We start from the raw sequence: 23517 nt of genomic DNA, 5'->3' as shown, positions 1-23517 counted from the left end.
CAGGAGGAGGACAGGTCAGAGGAGTCCCAAGGGAACAGCGGGGCAGTGAGGCCCATAGAGCAAGAGGGGCCAGCAGGAGAGGCAGAATCAGTAAATACAGAGAGGACCCGTGAGGCCGAAAGGACACCAGAACCAGAACCACGACTGAGCGAGCCGGTTGCACCAGACCAAACAACCCCATCACAGCCAGCACCCTTGGAACACGAGCCAGAACCTGAACCCCAGACCAGGGAACACCACAGGCCGCAACGCACACGTAGGCCACCGGCATACCTTGAGGACTATGAATGCGACCTCCCGGGCAGGACTGGAACTTAGAGGGGAGGGGTGTTATGTACTGAGAACAATAGGATCCAAATTGCAGCAGTCTGATTAGTCCTAGAACAATAGGATTCAGAATGCAGCAGTCTGATTGGCCCTGGAACAATGCAGCAGCATGATTGGTTGGCAGGAACCACCCAATCCTGTTCCAGATTGAAGTGAATCCACAACCTGATTGGCTTACAGTAGAATTCTGGAATTAGCCAATCATGTGCAGCCCATTGTGTAAATAATGTATATAAGGCAGATACTGGGAGGGGACATTCATTCATTCCTCCTCACCACTATGAGCTGAATAAAGAGCATGAAATCACTTTGCGACTCTGAGTATATTTCACCTCCTTACAGCATAAAAGGCGGGTAAATCCTCTTCGTCCCTCGCCTGTAGAAAATTTGCTGCTGTGAATGAACCAGCTCTGCAGAGTTCGGTTGCCACAACAACCAAGCCCTAACACACCAAGCACACATGCTTAACGGCACTCAGTTGTCTCCTTTCTACCGGGAGGCAAAGATTTGCTGCTTTGTGAAAACTCTGAAGCCAGCCACCCAATGTTGCAATATTTGCACACGTCTTAGGTGCCAGATTTTGTGTGGAATTTTGCTACTTTCACCTGCTGGTATGTATTCTTCCAATTGCAATTTTAGCTAAGAACAGTTGTAGTTCTAAGAAAACATACCCGGTCTAAGCCCCATAGAAATATGGCCTGGGGTTGTGTGGTAAATTCCATCTTTTTACATTGTAAACATAATCTACAAACTTCAGTTTGATACTGCAAGTTTGGTGGTTGGAACCATGTATTTATTATTATTATTATTATTATTATTATTATTATTATTATTATTATTATTATTATTTATTATTATTTATTATTAACATAGTGTTGTTGTTTTCCAGATGCAAGGAGAAAATGCCCTTTAAATGCTTTCAAAAGCGCTCCCTTAACAAATCCGGGCTTTTGGATTCCTTAAACGGCCAGCGCTGGCGTTTCCTGAAAAATGGCTTGGACGATTTCAGGGACGGTTTCCCTCCTCCTTGTGACAACATTGTCATCCGACGCCCAAAGGGGCTCACCCCTATTATTCTCCCTAGTAAACCTGAGGACCCAGGCAAAATGCAACAGAGGGCCAAAGGGATGTTAACCAAGCCCCAGACGAAGACCTCCAAAATCAGCCCAAATCTGCAAGCCAGAAGGGACTACATTGCTCAGATTGAATATTGCCTTAGCCAGCACCCCTTAGCCCTCTACCCTCATCTAGAGGAAAGCATTCCCCCAGAGGTAAGGTTCAGCATTTGTGCAAAAATTATTTCAGCTAATACTGAAACAAATCTAAATGAAGTAAACAATGTAAATGAAATAAACAAATCATATGAAGATATGGTAGCCATCTGCAAATATCTTAAGGGCTGTCACATGGAAGATGGATGAGGAAGTTTCTTTTCTCCTGGTTAGGACTCGAACCAATAGCTTCAAGTTACAAGAAAGGAGATTCCCACTAAACAACAGGACGAATGGGGGAGGATTTTGTTTCAGGTCACATAGAAAGGCAAATCTACCTAATGCGCACTTCCTGCAGCAACACATGAAATGAAACCCACTTTGACATTCACCCAACACATGGTAAAACTACCATTCTCTTAATTTTTAAAGGCAGTTTTCTGAACAAGCAATGTGTAGAAAAATGCATGTACAGTGGTACTTCGGGTTACAGACGCTTCAGGTTACAGACTCCGCTAACCCAGAAATAGTACCTCAGGTTAAGAACTTTGCTTCAGGATGAGAACAGAAATTGCACAATGGCAGCGAGAGGCCCCATTAGCTAAAGTGGTACCTCAGGTTAAGAGCAGTTTCAGGTTAAGAACGGACCTGCAGAACAAATTAAGTTCTTAACCTGAGGTACCACTGTACTAAATGCATGCATAAAAGTGGATCTGTTAATTAAAACGTCATGCAAAAATGCATTATACAGTATTAGGCAAAGCCGTATAGAAAATTGTATACATTAGGAGAAATTTAAAGCAAGCTGCTGACAAATATTAATGAGGACTCTTTTTAAAAAGTTGCAGACAGATGTGGAAATGTGGAGAAGATTGGAAAAATAAGAAACTGAGAGAAAATCAACTTGACAGATTTGCCTGTCCCTAATTGTGACACAGGCTGTTTCCAGCTCACTTGTTTATTGCGCATGCATCCTGATCAGTTTGTGGGCAACTTAAATGACATTGTGTTGAAGCAGGCACTATCCACACTTTCCATTGCCTTTTTCTATCACTTTCCTTCTTGCAAACAGTCTAGTCCTTTGGGGAAGTGGGATTGTTTGCAAGAGCTACAGGTCACATTTAATTGCACAGCTTAAATTTGCTGGTATTTGATTTGGATGATGATATTATAACATTATATTCCCTCCTTCCACCCAAAGGGGCACAGGCCAGCGAATGAGAAAACATGTACAGTGGTACCCCGCAAGACGAACGCCTCGCAAGACGGAAAACCCGCTAGACGAAAGGGTTTTCCGTTTTGGAGGCGCTTCGCAAAACGAATTTCCCTATGGGCTTGCTTCGCAAGACGAAAGCCCATAGGGAAATCTCTGGGACAGCCGGACTTCAAGGGAATCCCTTGGCCCCCCGCGGAAAGCAGCGAAGCGCTTCTAAAGGCGGGCGGCTGGGAGGGAATCCCTTGGCCCCCCGCCGGACTTCCCGCAGCTCTTTTGAAGTCCGGTGGGGGGAGAAGGGCTTTTCTTCCCACCCCCACCCTTCAGAACAGCCTTCTGAAGGCTGGCGGTGGGAAGAAAAGCCGTTCTCCCCCCGCCTGCCTACAGAAGAGGTTCGAGGAAAGAGGCGAAGGAGCGCTGCCCCTTCACCTCTGTCCCCTGAGCTTGCCGTTCTCCCCCCCGGCCTGCCTTCAGAAGAGGTCCGGGGACAGACTGTCCCCGGACCTGGTCTGAAGGCAGTCTCCATAGGAACGCATTAATTGATTTTCAATGCATTCCTATGGGAAACCATGCTTCGCAAGACAAAAAACTCGCAAGACGAAGAGACTTGTGGAACGAATTAATTTCGTCTTGCGAGGCACCACTGTAATCACAATTTGCATGCAAAGCAAGATGCTTTACCACTGAGATTTCACCACTGAAGGTGAGTTAGTGAAAGGAATAATCTGCTGTGCACCACCGACATTGTTTGCTATATCTCTCACCCGATACCAACAGGGGATTCTCTGTAAAATACAAATGAGAGGAACTTCCCTTTTCGGGCTCTCACACCTCACAAATATGGTTGAGGAACAGGGTTCTTACTGCAGGGGACTTTTACTGATGTTGCAAGGGGCATCAAAGAACCATGCTCATAATAGACTGAAGCCAACCCGAAACTGAAGCCATCACTCCCTTGGCACAGTTTGTGGTTCAAGCTGAAAGGCTATCATTATTCCTATGCATTTTCCTGAATTTTGTTTATAAGGATCATAGGCCCAGCTCACAATGAGCTCCATTATTTCTAATGCATTTCTGAGAAGTTTCCTTACATCTATGCTTGTTTGTAGAAAGAAGTTTTGGCAGCTTCCGAATGGGATTTTCTTGTGGTCCTGCTCACAGATGCAAATATTTCCCCACCAGCAGCAGCAACTGTAGAATGTTGTTGGCATCAAGATGCCAGCCTGTATTCCAACCCTCATCTAATCAAGGTTTGCCATTTCCTTGGAAAATCCCTTAAATTTCCTTTTTAAAAACATAATACAGTGGTACCTCAGGTTACATACGCTTCAGGTTACATATGCTTCAAGTTACAGACTCCACTAACCCAGAAATAGTGCTTCAGGTTAAGAACTTTCGGGCTCCGGCGGTGCGGCAGCAGCTGGAGGCCCCATTAGCTAAAGTGATGCTTCAGGTTAAGAACAGTTTCAGGTTAAGTACGGACCTCCAGAACGAATTAAATACTTAACCCGAGGTACCACTGTACTCACAATATCCAAATGACCATTGCATATACCAAGAGTCAAATGACAGTCCCATGGCAGAATATCAATGTTTGGCAATTATAAGGCCCACAGCGGCTACAATATAGATTAAGCATCCCCTGTTGCATAATTGCTGATTTGATTCATCTATATTCCCCAGCAGAACTAAGAGAGGGGATTGTACAATTTTCATACTACAGATTGATTCTATTTCTTTAAAGACAACAGACCAAAATTTATACACCATGCTGGTGGCTGGATCTTACATTAGATAGGGATGGGAGAGTCTGTCACTTTTGGTTTCTCTCAGTTTCTCATTTTTCCAGTCTTCAGTTTTCCACATTTCCGTATCAGTTCGTGAATTAAAAAAAACATCCTCATGAAAATTCAACAGCATTTAGTGCAAATGTCTCATGACATCCACATGTTCTCTGCTGTTTCCTCTAATATACAACCTGAGGCAGAATTGCAAAATATGTCTCCTTCACCCCAAGTCAGCTAAGGTGGTATACATATCACCAGAGGCACAAAATCCCTTCCTCCTGAGATATGGTTACCAGATGTCCCCATTTCCCAGGGACAGTCCCCGGATTTGCAAATAAGTCCCTGGACAAATTCCATCCCCGGAATGTCCCCGGATTTCATCTAATGTCCCCGGGAAACGCAGCAGCGGCAGTCTCAGCAGCCTGGAGCAGTTGGCTCTGGCTGGCTCCAGGAGCTGCTCAGAAGTCCCCATATGATGGTGGTGCAGGGGCTGTAAGATGCAGCTTCCGGGCTGCCTCCACCTTCCCTGACCCCAGCAACTAAGCTGCGAAGGGAGGCTTCATGCTGCCTATCGGAGCAGTCTCCCAACTCCTACTTGCGTGCAAGCAGGAGCAGGGCAGGGATCTCACAGCTGTGAAGGGAGGCTTCAGCTGCCTATCAGAGCTTGCGTGCAAGAAGGAGGGGGGGAGGGATCTCTCAGTTAGGCAACAGGAAGCCTCCCTTCCCAGCTGAGGGATTCCTGATGAGGAATGAAGGAAAAAGAAACAGGAGCTAAATAGATTAGCAAGGCAGACTAGACAATTGGGAAATGAAACATGGGTAATAGAAATGGCGCAACAAGGAAGGAAATACAAACATTTGCTAAAAGTAAAAATGTGCTTTGTTGCAAACAACTTTGCCAAGAACTGGAACAAGCTGCAGTTGGGAGCGATGCAGTTAAATTCTGGGCCTTAGTAGCATAAAAATCTGAGCAATGGAAAGCTGAGGTTGATGCACATATTATGGCTGGTAAGTGGAAGGTTTCTTTTAAACAAGTTTTTAATTCACAATTTCTTAATGGCGAAGTATATTCTGACATCTGTCCCCCAGAATTGAATGAAACTGATCTGTGAACTCCTTTCAAGGTCAAAGAACTGATAAATGCATTCAAATTGTCTTACTAGGTACAAAACTGAAACATCAAGCAGAAAACATTGCTATGCATTATAAGTGCCACTTAATTTCCATATCGTGGTTCCCAGGTCTATCAGCAAGCCTGGGACTGTCCCCACACGTCCTTGGTCCAACGCCTGTAGGAGGTCACACTCCAGGCTTGCTGTTCTCATCTGTCCCAGGAGAGGGTGATCTAGCATTGATGACTCATTCTCGTGACTCATCATAATAGTGTCATGCTTGGACCACTTACTCTGGTAAGGTTCATACTGCCTTCATCATCCATCCCTGCACTGGTGGTGAACTTCTATAAAATATTTCCTATGGTGATCTCCACATTTCCTATGATTCTGCCGTAGTGCAATCAATTTATCCTTAATTTTAAAAAGAGTTGTCCCCCAGGGGTGCCAACTTGGAAAAATATTGGGTTGGGCAGGTACATCCCGTCTCACATAATGATGAATGGCAATGCCCAATAAACAGCAACATCCTACAACCTGTGTGCAAATTTTGTGCAAATAAACAAAGAGGAATGTAATGCATCACAGACTTTCCCCCCCAAATTTTAAGGAGTATATGAATCCTTTTAAATAAATAAAAGTAAAATAAAAGCCAGCGACTGATACCTCAACAAGGGCTGGCTCAAATGTTGTCCAAGGAAGCCACACTCTTGTTCCATTTACAGTGAGGAATTATTTCTGGCTTGTTTTATTCTTAGCTTTTCAAGGAAGTTCTAAGCATCTTGGACCCAGAGATGCTTCCGATGAATGAAGATGTTGTTGCTGATGCTGACATTACACAGGAGCACCCAGTTCCCTCTGCAGTTCCATCTCAGTTGGAGGACAAAAGAAAGAAGCAATCGGGGGCCATGCTCATTGGCTGGTGAGTGTCAGGGATGACACAGCAAAAGAGCATGATGGGTTGCTTCTGAAAGGATGAAGGTACTGAAATAATGATGGCAGTGGTGGTAAGGAAAATATAGGTACCATATATAAGCCAGAATTCCCTGAATGCCAAGATCCATGTTTGGGGCAGGTTCTCTCACCAAGGGAGAACTCCAGCAGAGAATTAAAATAATGAAATAAGTGGCAAAGTAAAGTGGGGAAATATAGGCTGCTAGTCCTTTAAAATATATCCTTGTGAGTTCCAAAACTTCCCTCTTCCCCTAGCACAGAAAAAAACACAGGTAGGTTAAAATTTGTTTACTTACAACTTCTTCCAATGTTTCAAATGCTTTTCCTTACAGCATTAAGGAAAAGCTGCATAGGCAGTAAAACTTTGCTTAGTTACTTTGCTTAGTGGTGAAAGTTCCTAAATTATTGGATAGGAACTCAAGAGTGGCTTGTGAGAGCCATGTGGCTAAGCTGGAGGAACCAGCTTAGCCCCTTCACAGGCTGAGCTCCTCAGGCTGACTGAAGGGAAGCAAAGGCTTGATTGCCTAGTCCCGCCTAAGGTGAATAAAGCCTGGCAGGACAGCTTGCTCTATGGTATTAACTCCTTCATGCATTAATTAGACTTAAGCTTGTTGGTTAAATGAGGTTCGTTATCCCTTAGCTGCAGCACCTAATAATGTGGACAGCAAAAAACAAGGGTCCTGTGATACTTGACAGATTATCGGCTCCTCTAAATAACATGATGATTTGTTCTTGAGATGCTATTGGGACAGTCATATGTGATTCCACTTCCTATCATCTATCTATCTGTCTGTCTGTCTGTCTGTCTGTCTGTCTGTCTATCTGTCTGTCTATATCTATCTATCTATCTATCTATCTATCTATCTATCTATCTATCTATCTACCTACCTACCTACCTTGTATACCACTTCGTATTTCAAGACAAATCTCTAAGCGGTTTACACATCCCCATAGAAAAAAATGTACAAATTCCACATACAATACAAAACAATACTCTTTGTCGTCCTCCTCCTATAGTTGCGCTATAAGAAACGTGATTAAGCAACAAAGATATCTGAAAACAATGTACATAAGTAACATAAATAAGAGCCACAAATTCAAATTGTACACAAAGCATCAAGATACAATTATGAAAAGGGAACATAATTACAATATATGTATCATCTGGAAAATCTCACAAATACTACCTAAAAGCGCACATATAATAATAACACAATCACCAAAACCATTCACATGCACACTAACTCAAAACTAATCTGAACACAAAACCCCCCATATACCCTATTATTATTCAACAGTTGCACTCTCTTTACACTCTCCACCTGCTTCCCATCTTGCTCAAATAAAAGTAAGGTCTGTCTCTGTTGCACACCCAACACCTGGAACAAGACCCTGAGGGACTGCTGGGAACTATGAAGCAGTTTACACGGTTAGGCCATGTGGTGGCCTGGGACTTGGGCTCAGACTCGGAACCAGAGGAGACTCAGTCTGCAGCAGATCCTTTGCCTCAGGCATCATCTGAACCAAGTCTGGGGCCTGATCCTGAAGAGTCCCAGTCTGCACAGGTTCCCCTGCAACAAGCACCAGCTGGGCCGAGTCAGGGACCTGAGCCTGCCCTGGCTCCAGATGCGGGGATTACCTCGTTGCCTCCAGCTGGACAATCACTTACAGCTGCTCCACTACCGGTTGGGTCATGGGAGGTTGAGGCGGCCTCTGGGTCTAGTAACCCACTGACGTCTCCCGAGCTGCAGAGACTAAGGTTTGAGAGAAGGAGAGACCTGAGTACTCGCAGGAGGAGTGCTCACCTTCAGGCGAGACAAGGAGGTGAGTCGCCGGGGGATCAGGACCAGCCGCTACCCCGACAAAGATAAAAGGCTGTCGGACCCCGTCCCAGGTTGCGGGAGCAACATTGTTGTATGTTAGATTCTGCCCCTGTCCTTGCCTGGTTTCCTGCCTCGTGTCCTGCCTTGGCCCTGTCGGACTGACTCCTAGCGGAATCTCCCGATTCTGGACCCGTCCTGGACTGCGTTTCACGGGTTACCCCTGGGCCCAGCACAGGTCTTGTCTATTTTTTTCCTTATAGGGGCATGTGCCAAGTTTTAGGGGTGGTCCATTTCCAGTAACTGCACACCCCACAACTTCCTGCTGAAATCCCATGACTTTTTCTACGATAAATGTTCTGGCTTATTTTTGATCTACTTTACGGACAACCATAATGTGGCAGACAATATGGAGCTATATGGACCAGTGGTCCGACATGGTAGAAGGCATCTCCAGATGTTTCTGTTCACGTTCCCCTGCCTGACTTCCCCTGAAATTGTTTCACCCCAAATGTGTTTTCTCCTGTCAAGGATTACTTCTGGTCTCAGAACCATATTAAGAGAAAAACACCAGGGGCAAAGCACTTGTGGGGAGATGGGCAGTGAGGTGCAGGGAAGGTTCCTCTGCCCCCTTGAAGTTGCCCTCGGTCACCCTGCTTTACAGCACAAGGACATACATTTTCCACATAGATTTGCTGCAGCGTGTAATTTTGCTGTGCTTAAGGTTGGTTCAGTCTGTCTGAAGGCCAGTGTAAAACTTGAACCACAGATGCACTGCCTGGCTCTTGAATGCCACCTTGTGGAGTTCAATGGGTCCAGTGCAGGCAGCACTGATCAGTTGATTGGTGGCACCTGCAAAGTCCTATGCAAGAGCTGGCAATCAGCTGGAGAAAGAGAAAACGGTAGTGAAATATACTCAGAGTTGAGGGTGGATTTCATGCTCTTTATTCAGTTCATAGTGGTGAGGAGGGAATGGAAGTCCCCTCAAAGTATCCGCTTATATACATTATTTACACAATGGGCTGCATGTGATTGGCTAATTCCGGAATTCTCCTGTAGGCCAATCAGGTTGTAGATTCACTTCTATCTGGAGCTGGATTGGGTGGCTCCTGCCGACCAATCATACTGCTGCATTGTTTTAGGACCAATCAGACTGCTGCATTCTGAATCCTATTGTTCTAGGACCAATCAGACTGCTGCATTTTGGATCCTATTGTTCTAGGACCAATCAGACTGCTGCATTTTGGATCCTATTGTTCTAGGACCAATCAGACTGCTGCATTCTGAATCCTATTGTTCTAGGACCAATCAGACTGCTGCATTTTGGATCCTATTGTTCTAGGACCAATCAGACTGCTGCATTTTGGATCCTATTGTTCTAGGACCAATCAGACTGCTGCATTCTGAATCCTATTGTTCTAGGACCAATCAGACTGCTGCATTCTGAATCCTATTGTTCTAGGACCAATCAGACTGCTGCATTTTGGATCCTATTGTTCTAGGACCAATCAGACTGCTGCATTCTGAATCCTATTGTTCTAGGACCAATCAGACTGCTGCATTCTGAATCCTATTGTTCTAGGACCAATCAGACTGCTGCATTTTGGATCCTATTGTTCTAGGACCAATCAGACTGCTGCATTTTGGATCCTATTGTTCTAGGACCAATCAGACTGCTGCAGTTTGGATCCTATTCAACTCAGTACATGACAGGTAGCCTCTGAGAAGAAGAGCCTGCTAGATCAGGTCACTGGTCCATCTACTTCAGCTTCCACTTCTCACAATGACCAACAAGATGCCTGTGAGAAACCCTCAAGAAGGATCTGAGGACTCTACCCCCTACTTTGGTTTCCAGCAACTGGTCTTCAGAAGCATTGCTCCCTCCAGCTGGACCAGAACACGCCAGGCACTCCTGTCTTCCACTGCCTCCCGCAGTTTGGTCAAACTCATGCTGGTAGCTTCGACAACACTATCCAACCATCTTGTCCTCTGTCGTCCCCTTCTCCTTGTGCCCTCCATCTTTCCCAGCATCAGGGTCTTTTCCAGGGAGTCTTCTCTTCTCATGAGGTGGCCAAAGTAAGTGGAGAAATGCCTGTACTGCACTTGACCTCTGCTATTGGCAGCCATAAAACCCTTCCAATGGCTTGACAACATCATACAGATGACCAAGCTGCTGCAGAGTGAGAGAGCTCAGCCATCTGCATAGGCTCACTGATTGTTGTTGTTGTTGTTTCATTCCTGAAACCCCGGGGAGCAGCCGCCTTTGTTGTTGTTTAGTCGTGTCCTACTCTTTGTGACCCCATGGACCAGAGCATGCCAGGCACTCCTGTCTTCCACTGCCTCCCACAGTTTGGTCAAACTCATGCAGGTAGCTTCGAGAACACTATCCAACCATCTCGTCCTCTGTCGTCCCCTTCTCCTTGTGCCCTCCGTCTTTCCCAACATCAGGGTCTTTTCCAGGGAGTCTTCTCTTCTCATGAGGTGGCCAAAGTCTTGGAGCCTCAGCTTCAGGATCTGTCCTTCCAGTGAGCACTCAGGGCTGATTTCCTTCAGAATGGAGAGGTTTGATCTTCTTGCAGTCCATGGGACTCTCAAGAGTCTCCTCCAGCACCAGAATTCAAAAGCATCCATTCTTTGGCAATCAGCTTTCTTTATGGTCCAGCTCTCACTTCCATACATCACTACTGGGAAAACTGGTGGTTGTGATAACTGGTAGGAAACATTTTTCCAGCAGAGGAAGCTTCTAGGCAGGTCTTCAGTATTGGGGGGGTCATTTAGACTGTGGAGGAAATACATAAACATAGACTTGATCTCCTTCCGCAGGGCCTGTAAGACAGAGCTATTCCGCCTGGCCTTCAATTTGAATTAGCCTGATTCTCATGGGAGAAAATTTAGGTTGTATATCGGAAAGATAAGGTGAAATAATGAAACCAGTAGAACTGAAATAAACCTCATAATATGAAATACAAAGAAATTTACTGGATAATAAAAATAAAAAGCAAAATGTATAACATGACAAATGTAACTAATAGTAGTTGCAAATGAATATAGATAGACAACAAGAATTGTGTAAATAGAAGGATTTATTTGTGTACAAACATTCTATGGACAAAAACGGACAAATATGGAAGAAGAACAATAATATGCAAAATGGAATCCCCATGATGGGGTGAGCTCCCGTTGCTCGGACCCTGCTCCTGCCAACCTAGCAGTTCGAAAGCACGTCAAAGTGCAAGTAGATCAATAAGTACCACTCTGGCAGGAAGGCAAACGGTGTTTCTGTGTACTCTCGTTTTTGTCACAGTGTCCCATTGCACCAGAAGCGGTTTATTCATGCTGGCCACATGACCCAGAAAGCTGTCAGTGGATAAACGCCGGCTCCCTCTGCCTGAAGCGAGATGAGCGCCACAACCCCATAGTCGCCTTTGAGTGGACTTAACCCTCCAGGGGTCTTTTACCTCCTCCCCCTATTTTAAAAAGTTCTAGTGTTATGAGAGCAGGGGGATACTGTAGATAGTTATGCAAATAAGGGATCGAAAGTGACGTTCAGTGATTGGATAGTTTTAGAAAGTTGTTACAATTATGTGTACTGGAGCTGTATATAAGCAGGCTGACTGAACCCTTCAGCTCAGTTCTGTTCTGGCCTCTGAATAAACAAGAGCTGTTTGAAGAATCACTGTGTCGTCTGATATGTTCACCCACAACTTAACAAAAATTTAACAAACAAACAAACAAGGGAATTGGTTGCACCGTTAATGGTTTCGTTCTGCAATTGCTTCCAACAGCAAGGATCCCAAAGGCAAGGACCCTTACAAGTGGTTCACTAAAACGGAAATAGCAGCAAGAGAAAGAGAGGCCAGGATGAACTATGTCCCTCCCGTCGGCGAGAACGTGAAACAAGCTGCGAAGGAGTTCTGCAGGTGGTTTGATTCTCTGGTGAGCAAAATAATCCCTGCATGCAATCTTGCTGAAAGGCCAAAAGTAGGTTTTATGCTACAGATTAATGTCTCAGTGTTGCATGTGGGGAACTGCAAAAGCAAGGACTGACTTGTCCGGAAGGTCTGTAACTCTGTGGCAGAGCATTGCATACATTGCAGAAGGTCCAAAATTACCGTATTTTTTGCTCTATAGGACACACTTTCCCCCCTCCAAAAATTAAGGGGAAATGTGTGTGCGTCCTATGGAGCGAATTCAGGATCCTTGGCTTCAGTGATAGCAACGCGAAGCCTCCAGAGCGCAGAGGGAGCGCTCCCTCTGCGCTCCTTGGCTTCGTGTTGCTTTCGCTGAAGCCTGGAGAGTGAGAGGGGTCGGTGCGCACTCTCACTCTCCAGGCTTCAGGGATAGCCGCCTGAAGCCTCCGGTGTGCAGCGGCAGGTCCCGCTGCGCTCCGGAGGCTTCGCGTTCCTTTTTTTTTTATAAAATTTTTTATTGGGTTTTCACATTTTTTAAAGACAAACATACAAATAAAACAAACAGACAAAAAATACACAAAAACAAAAAAAAAGATATAAAGTTTCAGAAAAGAAAAAACTTGTTTTCATAACCCTGGTCTCTGACTTCCCCCCACCCCCTCCCTTGCATCCCAATTCCCAAATTTAGATCGGCAAATTGTTATTTCTCAAAAACCTTAACCAGCTCGATAATAGTCCTTTTATAAAAGAATACGGTTGTTCTAAGCAGGATCTCAGTTTTCTTCCAACGATTTCCCATTTTATCTTTCATATTGATCATATTAATTAATTTCCATTATCCTGAGTGTTGTTAAAATTACATCTTTCCCTCCCTCCCATCCCCGATTTGCGTCCCTTCCCAATATATGTCCAAAATATCAGTTCTTAGCCTGGGTTCCTCACGTCCGAGGCTCTCCCATCTCTCACAGTCCCTCTCCGCCGGTCTTGTTTGTAATCCTTTATGTCGGTCCTCAAATCTCGAAAGAGATCTATCACAGTCCATCCATAGTCTCTTACACTCATCTGCTGAAGAATTTCCACAAGGCATGGATCTTTCAAATCATAGTCAAAGTCAGAGTCAAAGTCAATGTGGAGGCCCCAATTGAATTTCTTTATTTTAAATTCCTGTATTCCATAAACTTCCAGGGCCTCCACATTCGTCTTTTGCTTCCTTCGTAGATTTGTTGTAGGTTTAATCCAATAGTCTCCTTGCTTGTATTCCACAGATGTCAAATTCTTGTTAGTATCTTCCAGCTTTGCTTTCTCTTTCTCTTGTTTTGTCTCCTTCTCTTTGATTGTCACTTCAGATTCAGCTGTGGATTCTTTCTCATTCCAGTCCTCCTTACAGTCAGCAGAACTACTTGTTTCTGTATTGAAGGTCATTATATGTTTACCCATTTCTGAGATATGCTCTTGTAAGGTTCCCACCAGAAAAACCATCCTTTCGATTTCAGCCAGTACCTTTCCATCCACAGCCATTGTAATTCCACGGAGTTCCCCCTAGAGGGAATCTGGTTGTTTCCAACAGTCCTCTTTCTTATTTTTATTACTTTGTTTCCAACAGTTTAAGTTCAATTGTAACACCTTTTAATCCAGAAGGATCTTAAGTAACAATTTTTCCTATAAGCTGTATGTTTGGCAGCTTTGACAGCTGTCAAATTCTTTGCTTACAGGCTCCAAAGTAGGACGCTCCCGGGCCGGGGGGGGGGGTTGTTTACAGCAAAGAAAGTAACTTCCAAAACTCCACTCTTCTGCACAAGATTACTTTTTCTCTTTTGCCAATCTTGGAAGTCAATATCTTTTCCAAACTCACCCTTTCCAGGGCAGGCACTCCAGCTTAGTTCTTACGTCGTTGCTTTAGCTCGTCTACAAGGTGAGGGTGCGGACTTCCTTTTAGCACACCCCCCGATCGTCTCAAATTCAAAGGAAAAGTTCTTAAATTCCAATTTCAGTTTACTCACGGGTTGTTTTTCCAGCCGAATTTCAAGGAAGGAAGTCAGCGCTTTTCGGTCATGGCTCGCGGCTTCGCTCAGCAGGGGTAGCGATGGACTCTCGGTGCCACGCCACCCCCCGTATCCCCTCCGCAGCCTTTAAAAAGGCTCTTTGTGGAGGCTTCGCGTTCCTTTTGCTGAAGCTGGCAGAGCAAGACTCTCCTGGCTTCAGCAGAGGGAGAGCTGCGCAGCGCCCCTTCAGCCAAGCGGGAGGAGAAATGGAAGGGGCTCCGTTTCTCCTGCCGCTTCGCTGAAGGGGTGCTGAGCAGAGAGGGGGAGAATTTTTTTTTCTTGTTCTCCCCCTCTAAAACAAGGTGCATCCTATGGTAGGGTGCGTCCTATAGAGTGAAAAATACAGTAAATTCCCAACATCTCCAGGTAACACTGAGAAATACTTCCCTCTCTGAAACCCTGGAGAGCTACTGCTGGTCAGTGCAGACAGCACTGAGTTAGATGGACCAATAGTCTGACTCAGTATAAGGCAGCTTCCTCTCTTTCCTGTTGTGATTCTGCACTGGGGATAAGTGAATCTGACCATTTCTGTTCCATGTTATTTTCAGACCTTTTCATTCCATTTCCCCATTAATCTGTGAGTTTTAAAATTACTTTCAAATTTTTATTTTCTCTCAGAATATGCAATGTTTGTATTTGCATTTCCTGCCATGTTTTCCTGTCAAAATTGATGCATTTCAACTTTAGCAAAATCCAGAACAGTTTAAGCTCCAGCCTGAGAGGTGTTGCTCATCAAGTCATATCAGTTGGAGGAGGAAGAGAGGACCGGGGGTGAGGAAAGAGCTGTGAGTGGAGGGGCCCCCTCTCCCCACCCTTTGGAGCCCCTGGGAAGCTCAACAAACCTGCTGTAACTGGACCTGGGTGTGGAGAGGGCATCTGAATGGGACACAATTGTGGGCAGCTCAGGGGTGGAGCAAGGTGGGTGCGGACCGCGCCAGGTGTCATCACTGAGAGGGGTGACATTCGGCCCGCCACCTGCCCGTGACTCCTGCCTACCCCGAACCATTGGGGCAAGGGGGGAGTTGAGCCACTTTGCCGACGGCCTTTGGTGGCCCTCCCCCCTTTGTTTTGACAGCCCCGCGCTCCCGGGCTGCTGGAGGAGGCATGCAAGCAGGCAGGGAGATGACGGGAAGGAGGCTGGTGAGCAAACAAGCGGGGGGGGGGTGGAGGGAAGGAGAGAGGCAGAAGCTCCCTCAGGTCATGACCCAAACCCTGTAACCCCAAAAAAAGCTCAACAACTTCAGCCAACACCAAGAAAACTAGCGCTAATACACCCAGGAACCTCACCAAAATGCTGGAGAGGGTGCATCTCCACAGGCACATACTTCCACATGTGGTGGGAGTGCCCCAAAGTCTAACTATTCTGGACAACAGCCACACGAGAAATATGTAAAATAACTAAGCAAGTTTTAGACATCACCCCAGAATTGGCCCTACTAAACATCTTCCAAGACAACAATGCCCATTTACACCATAAAGAACTCATAACCCACCTACTTTCAGCAGCCAGAAACACCATAACCAGACACTGGAGTAAGCATGGATCAATGGTACCAAATAGTATGGGAAACAGCCCTACTAGAAAAATTAACCAATAAACTGAAACTGGCACGGGGACAAACAGAAGAAGACACCTTTACCCCGGTATGGCTTCCCTTTATCACATACACAGCCCATCAAGACAATGACAATAATCCACCAACAGCATACAAATCAGTATGGCTAACCTGATACAAAACACCCACCCACTCCACTGACACACACAAAAACAAAGATCACCACAGCAAATCACAAACAAACAACCTCACCCTAGGCCAACCCCAACCTCTCTCGCCACCAAAGGAACACAAGTGAACAGCACAAGCAACGCTGACACCAAACCCTACATACATTAAGCATAATAGAAACATCCCCACCCGACCCCACCCCCACCCATCTTCCCTCCCTCCATCTCCTTTTTTTCTCTCCCCCTAATGTCTCAACAAATGAAACGGATTTGTAAAAATATTACATGGAAAAAATACGAGAGACATTACACTTACTTCTGTAAAACAAGAAAATCTTTAATAAAAGATAGAGAGAGAGAGAACAACTTTGGTCAACCCTCCCCCCAAAAAAGCTCAACTTTGGCCAATCCTTCCCTAAAAATGCTCAACAACTCCTGGCAGTGACAATGGATAGATCACAGCCAGTATTTTTATACTGTGAGTAAATTGCAGTCTCTTGGGAGTCCAACTAGATTTCAATGCGGGGTGTGTTTGTGACAAGAAATTTTCCGCACTGGGTACCACCTGACCTTGCTACGCCACCAGGGCAGCTGAGGAAGCGATATCCGCCTTGGGCCTGCCCATAGAAAACAAATCAAGAGTTTCAAATTAGGGTGATGTCCACCGTTTCCAGCAACTCTTCTTGTCGTGAGACTTTTGTGGATGAGCTAAGAGTTTGTTTGGACCTTGGCAAGAACCTAGAGGCTGAGAGGGAGGCTGTGTCAGAAGGAAAATGAATTGATACCGATTTTTATATTCAGTAACTTTGTATTAATGCAACATTTGTAGTCTTTTAAGTTGTCTGCTGTTGTTTAGTTTTTTTGTACACTGCTTAGAGATATTTTTAACACATTAAGCAGTGTATAAATTAAATAAATTATCTAATATCATGTAAGGAATTTAAACCTTCTCAAAGCATACCTGGGCTCCCGGAGATTTTCCCAGCGTTAAAGGGAAAAGGGAATCCACTTTTGTTTATTTTAATTAATGAATGAATTATTTTTTTTAACTGCTCTTCATAAAAACTCCTATCCAACTACTAACCAGGCCTGATCCTGCTTAGCTTCTGAGATCAGATGAGGTTGGGCGTGTTCAGGGTACTAGGGACTGCCCCCTTGACCAGCACTGACCGCAAGTTCTGCTGGGATTGCCTTCACTAAGGAGTTCCCCATAGATCTGAATCCAAACTGGGCCTGCAAGCAGCCATTGTGGGGCTCGCCATCAGTCCCAACCAGCTGATCGATGGGGAACTTCTTAGGTGCAGCTGATCCTTGACTGGTTAAGTTCTGAATCACTAGGAGCCCAAGCTTTTTGTAAGTTGCGCTCCTTGCAAGATTTCATGCAGTTAAGACCTAAAACTGATTCTTAAGATTCCTAAAATAAAGATAAAAATGATTTTTTTTCCATCAAGCGATATTTACCAAGGCTAATCTGCAATTGTGAATGGGGAAAATATACTCGAGTTAATAAATATCCCTTTTGTTGGAATATATTTATAAATAATATAAATATATACCTGTTTTATTTGAATTGCCATCCCAGGGTGGAGAGAAATACGACATTGATGAAGCCACCATTATAAGCCTCTTTGATACAAATTACAAAACCAAGCCCCCGTTGTCTGGCCCGATACGCGTCGAGGAGGTGAACTATTTGCCTGCTGAGTTGCGGAAGTATTTAGGGATGCCATTTCCCCAGACCACCCTGAGAAGCGATGCTCAGCAAGATAGCCATTCCAAGGTAAGCAACCCTTGGGTTCCTATGTTTAGCCATCTTGCAATTGCCATGCTGTTCTTTGGGATAAAGCAAAGAGCTCTGGCAAAGGAGTGCTTTAATCTGCTTCAGTTGCATAGAACTGAAGTGCTCTAATCCCTCTTGCGAAAGGGTGACAGTCTGGAGCAGGGGTCAGCAGGGGGCCGGTCCACTGTCCCTCAGACCGTGTGGTTGGCCAGTCTATATTTTTTTTTGGGGGGGGGAAATGAACGAATTCCTATGCCCCACGAATAACCCAGAGATGCATTTTAAATAAAAGCACACATTTTACTCATGTAAAAACACCAGGCAGGCCCCACAAATAACCCAGAGATGCATTTTAAATAAAAATTACACATTCTACCCATGTAAAAACACGCTGATTCCCGGACCATCCGCGGGCCGGATTGAGAAGGCGATTGGGCCGGATCTGGCCCCTGGGCCTTAGTTTGCCTACCCATGGTCTGGAGGCACCCAGTGTTTGAGATGCCGTTTAAAAAAATGCAATTAGACATGAGATTGTTTTAATATTATTCTTATCATTCAGGAATCTTGTCAATCCAAGTCTGAGAAGATCAGGTATGGTGCCTGGTACCTGGACCCAAAGACTTGGAAGAAACAGAAACCTTTAGAAGATCCAAAAGCAAAAGACAGAAGGTCCAGGAATTCAAAGAGGGCATTGGGTGAAAAGGTATTGCCAAATATTTGGGGGTGTGGTGTGTGTGTCTTCTTCCAAGTGAAAGACTCCGCATCAGCCATGCAGTCAATGAGAGAGTAACATTGGGATGTATAATAATAATAATAATAATAATAATAATAATAATAATAATAATTTTATTATTTATACCCCGCCCATCTGGCTGGGTTCCCACAGCCACTTTGGGCGGCTCCCAATAGAATTAAAAGCACAATAAACCACCAAACATTAAAAACTTTCCTAAACAGGGCTGCCTCCAGATGTCTTCTAAAAGTCTGGTGGCAGTTGTTCTTCTCTTTGACATCTGAAGGGTTCCACAGGGAGGGTGCCACTACCAAGAAGGCCCTCTGCTTGGTTCTCTGCAACTTGGCTTCTCGCAGTGACGAAACCACCAGAAGGCCCTCGGAGGAGGACTTCTGTGTGCAGGCTGAGTGATATATATCACGTATGTAGACAAGCATGGTCAAACCAGGGACCTACAGTTAGCTGTCACAAGATGTATGAATACTGGGACCTTAGGATGAAAGGTGGGTAAAAATGATGATGGTGATGGCAAAATGGGACCAGAAAAGTGAACGCAAAGGCAGCAGCAGCATCTCAGCCACCTTCAATAGTATATCTTGGTCTGATCTGTGCTCAGATACATGTTACCCCCTCCTGCAGAATCCCTAACAATTGCAGTTAAGGCTCTCCCCCTAGTGGACTTAATTTGCACATCTGTTGGCTGCAGCCACTCCAGGAGGACCTCAACAGATTAATGGCTATGTAGTGCCTTGTAGGTCCAAGTTGTTTAGGGCTTTGTGAAGGTAAAGGGACCTCTGACCATTAGGTCCAGTCATGGATGACTCTGGAGTTGTGGCACTCATCTCGCTTTACTGGCTGAGGGATCCAGCGTACAGCTCCCGGGTCATGTGGCCAGCATGACTAAGCCACTTCTGGCAAACCAGAGCAGCACATGGAAACGCCGTTTACCTTCCCGCCGGAGCGGTACCTATTTATCTACTTGCACTTTGACGTGCTTTCGAACTGCTAGGTTGGCAGCAGCAGGGATCGAGCAACGGGAGCTCAACCCGTTGCGGGGATTTGAACCGCCGACCTTCTGATCGGCAAGCCCTAGGCTCTGTGGTTTAACCCACAGCGCCACCCGTGTCCCTAGGGCTTTGTAGGTCAAGATAAAATCCTTGTGCCTGGTTTGGGAGCTTATATTGGCATCCGAGGCACTTAATGCCATTGAACTTAATGGGGGCTGTTGTGAATCATGCCTGCTCTGACTGCATAGCCCTGCTCATAATGAATGCTTAGCCCCATCAGGCCAGTGTTCCACTTTTGGGGCCCCTGGAAACACAGATAATATATTTGTGTGTGTTCGCACTCAGTGGAGGGGTGAGGGAAAGGGAAAGACGCAGAGGGGGTGAGGAAGAAGAAAAGAGCTGGGGTGAGGGAAGGGAGGGGGGAAATAGTCCCTCAATGTGCATTTCCCCCCCTGCCCAACTTTTTTATTGATTTTCCACATTTATCACAAATAAAACATAACACATCACACAACCAAGAAAGACACAATTCACTACAATAAACTAAACACGAAAGAACATTAATGTTAACTACCTAAATCTCTTTATATTGGTGACTGGCTTCCTCGAATCCACTCTAACTGAATTTCATTATATCACCTGTATAACAGTTCTCCAAATTCGTATTTCTCATAATATTAACTCCTTTCATTTACTAACCTCTTCACCTTTATTAATATTCAAATCCTTAATATTAAATGCCACATATTCTTGTTCTACTCCTAGTCCTATTTATTACTTCCAAGAATTTTCTAATTATCTTATCTCACAATATTTAGCTAGGTATTCTTTAAATTTCTCTCAATGTGCATCTTAACATGCTTTGGTTTGGAATGACTTTCCAGGATATGGAGATCATGCAGCTTCATGGAACGTACGCTTTTAAGGAATTCCTTGAAGGAAAAGGCTACCGGATCCCAGATGTAAGGCTTAAACACACACATTTATTATCAGTGATCAAGAACAAGTTTGGTTGCTTGTTTTCTATATACTGAGGCATTGTTTTGGGGGCCAGAAAATGCTTCTGAAAACCAGTCACTGGGAACCCCAAGTCAGGACAGCAGTATTTATATTGTGTTCATTAAATTCGTATACCGCCCTTCATCCATAGATCTCAGAGCGGATCACAACATATAGGGCCTAGGACCCTCTCGTACCTATGGGACTGCATCTCCTGGTACGCCCCACGGAGGACCTTACAGTCTACAAATAATAACACCTTGGAGATCCTGGGCCACAGAGAGATTAGGCTCACCTTGACCAGGGCCAGGGCCTTTTTGGCCTTGGCCCCGTCCTGGTGGAACGCTCTGCCACAAGAGACCAGGGCCCTGCGGGATTTGACATCTTTCCGCAGGGCCTGCAAGACGGAGTTGTTCTGCTCAGCCTGACTCCCCTTTTCTTTTTGTATAAGAACTAATATGAAAGAGGCCTCCCAGAATTCTCACAGGCCCATATAAGCTCAGTGTAAACACTTGGGCTGATGAGCACTTACTGTTCCCAACCCTAGCCCTGCGGAAAGCCTTCTAATTAGAATTTGATTTTGACCTGTTTTTAGGAGGTAATTTGATTATTGTTTGATTTTATACTAATGTTACATATATACTTGATGTTAGTTGCCCTGAGCCCGACTTTGGCCAGGGAGGGCAGGATATAAAGTTTTTGCTATTTGTTTGTTTGTTTGTTTGTTTTAAACTACAATATGAAAAACACAAAATACGTAAAAATAAAAAAAATTCCTTCCAGTAGCACCTTAAAGACCAACTAAGTTAGTTCTTGGTATGAGCTTTCGTGTGCATGCACACTTCTTCAGATACATTGAAACAGAAGTTGCCAGATCCTTCTATATAGGGAGAAGGTGGGGAGGGGTATTACTCAGAAGGGTATTATTACAAAATACGTAATAATTTTAAAAATTGTGCTCATCTCCTGCTTAAGGGATTCTCATAAGCATCTGGTTCCCTACTGCGAGAACAGGATGTTGGAACAGATGAGATTTTGGTCCAGCAGAGCTCTTCCTTATGAGGAAGAGGGTCTCCTCATGAGTCAGACCTTTGGTCCATCTAATGCATGTATTGTCGACATCAGGGGTAGTCAACAGGACGGCCTCCAGATGTTGATGGACTCCAGTTCCCACCATCCCTGGCCATTAGCCATGCTGGCTGGCTCTGCTGGGAACTGTATTCTGGGGTGCAACACGTTGGCACTTGCTGGTCTATACATAGCAGGAGTACCAGCTTGACCCCATGACCATGGGTGCTATGCAGCATGCATGGCCCTGGCGCTGAAATTTGTGGGTGCCCGGCTCCTTCATGGGGAATTTTGTGGGTGCTCAGGCACTCAAGAGCCCCAGGGAGTCAGCACCTATGGCTCTTAGGGTTTCAAAGGGCAGAGGAGATACCATATTGGAGCAGGTGTTTCTCAAACATGGGTCCCCAGCTGTTGTTCAACTACAGCTGCCATCACCCCTAGTCGGCTAGGGGTGATGGGAGTTGTAGTCCAACAACTACTGCAGACTCAAGTTAGAAAAGAAGAGAGTTTGGATCTGCTATCCCGCTTTATCACTACCCGAAGGAGTCTCAAAGCGGCTCACATTCTCCTTTCCCTTCCTCCCCCACAACAAACACTCTGTGAGGTGAGTGGGGCTGAGAGACTTCACAGAAGTGTGACTGGCCCAAGGTCACCCAGCAGCTGCATGTGGAGGAGCGGGGAAGCGAACCCGGTTCACCAGATTACGAGTCTACCGCTCTTAACCACTACACCACACTGGCTCTCAAACAAAGGAGAAACACAGGATTAGATTGTAGTCACTGGAGTGGCCTTCAGCAACTTAGTGCCCTCCATAGGTTTTAGACTACAGCCCCACCAGCCCCTTCCAGATGGGAGTTGTAGTCGAGAGGTGTGAAAGACACACTATAGAAAATAGTGAAGAGCTCCTTTTTTAAAAAGAAACCAAAGCCTGTGTGTTTTGATCCAGTTCTTGCAGCAGATGCTGACTGTAGAAGCAGCAGCTGGACCAAGAGTGGGGGCCCTGAGACGCTCCAGGAATGAACTCCAGAGGTGTGAAGAGCCCGGAGAAGATTTTGCATCAACAATGGGGAATTAATATAAAAGCTTGGACTTATCAAGAGGAGGCCTAAGTGAGCGTGGGTCTACTGTAGGCCAGCCTAGTGGTTGGAGCGATTGCCTGGCTGGATTGAGGGAGGAGTGGGGGTGAGCAAGCTGGTTTTGAGGGGGGGGGGACTGGAATTGAGGTTCAATAGCAGGGAGCCAGGGGTCCTGGGGGGGCAGTGGAATTGGGGAGGGAAGAAGGAACCGGGCAGAAGATGTGGGGTGTCGTTTTGAGGGTTTTCACAACAGCACTTAAAATGAAAGTGTTTTTGTACTAATTAATCTTTTTTTTAAAAAAAAGGAATCCTCCTATTGGGCAGGTTACTACCATTTTACTAATATTTTAATTATCCTCTTCCCCCAAATCTTCCAGCAAAACCTTTCAGAACACTTTAGAATAGATATAGATGATTGATTGATTGATTGATTGATAGATAGATAGATATAGATAGATGATACGTAGATAAATAGACAGATAGATCTATATAGATGATAGACAGATAGATGATAGATAGATATAGATAGATAGACAGACAGATAGATAGATAGAATTACTAATTGCACAATAGTGCTTAAATAACAAAAGCACTTCAGCATAAATTTAAAAAGTGATGAAAAGGATTGAGAGTTGGGGAAAAGACCCCAGAAATGGTGCATTTTAGGTGAACGGACCCTTCCCAACCCACATGGCTGCATCAAGCCTGCTTGTTTGGGCGAAAATGCAGCAGGCTGTACATGCAGGCAAAA

At 45.1% G+C, this 23517-nt stretch overlaps 2 protein-coding genes across 3 annotated transcripts in view; both read left to right on the top strand.

Moving 5' to 3' along the window:
• MOB1B (MOB kinase activator 1B) overlaps window positions 1-23517 on the top strand; it is a 244326-nt gene that overhangs the window by 81069 nt on the left and 139740 nt on the right. The gene's annotated exons all lie outside the window — the stretch shown is intronic.
• On the top strand, window positions 748-23188 carry LOC309540013 (protein FAM47E-like). 2 transcript variants are annotated; one of them, XM_082236586.1, is made up of 8 exons: window positions 753-938; window positions 1217-1598; window positions 6409-6572; window positions 12210-12360; window positions 17686-17883; window positions 18443-18586; window positions 20508-20585; window positions 22637-23187. In XM_082236586.1, exons 2-8 carry the CDS (start codon window positions 1230-1232, stop codon window positions 22763-22765), a joined length of 1233 nt encoding a protein of 410 aa, XP_082092712.1. In that variant the 5' UTR covers window positions 753-938; window positions 1217-1229; the 3' UTR covers window positions 22766-23187. The 2 variants fall into 2 exon arrangements, with proteins under 2 accessions (XP_082092713.1, XP_082092712.1); XM_082236587.1 differs by lacking the exon at window positions 18443-18586 and having other exon boundaries at window positions 748-938; window positions 22637-23188.

The sequence above is a fragment of the Podarcis vaucheri genome (assembly GCF_965113315.1).
Source record: "Podarcis vaucheri genome assembly, chromosome: 9".
Taxonomy (NCBI): domain Eukaryota; kingdom Metazoa; phylum Chordata; class Lepidosauria; order Squamata; family Lacertidae; genus Podarcis; species Podarcis vaucheri.
This window is presented reverse-complemented; position numbering and strand designations above follow the sequence as displayed.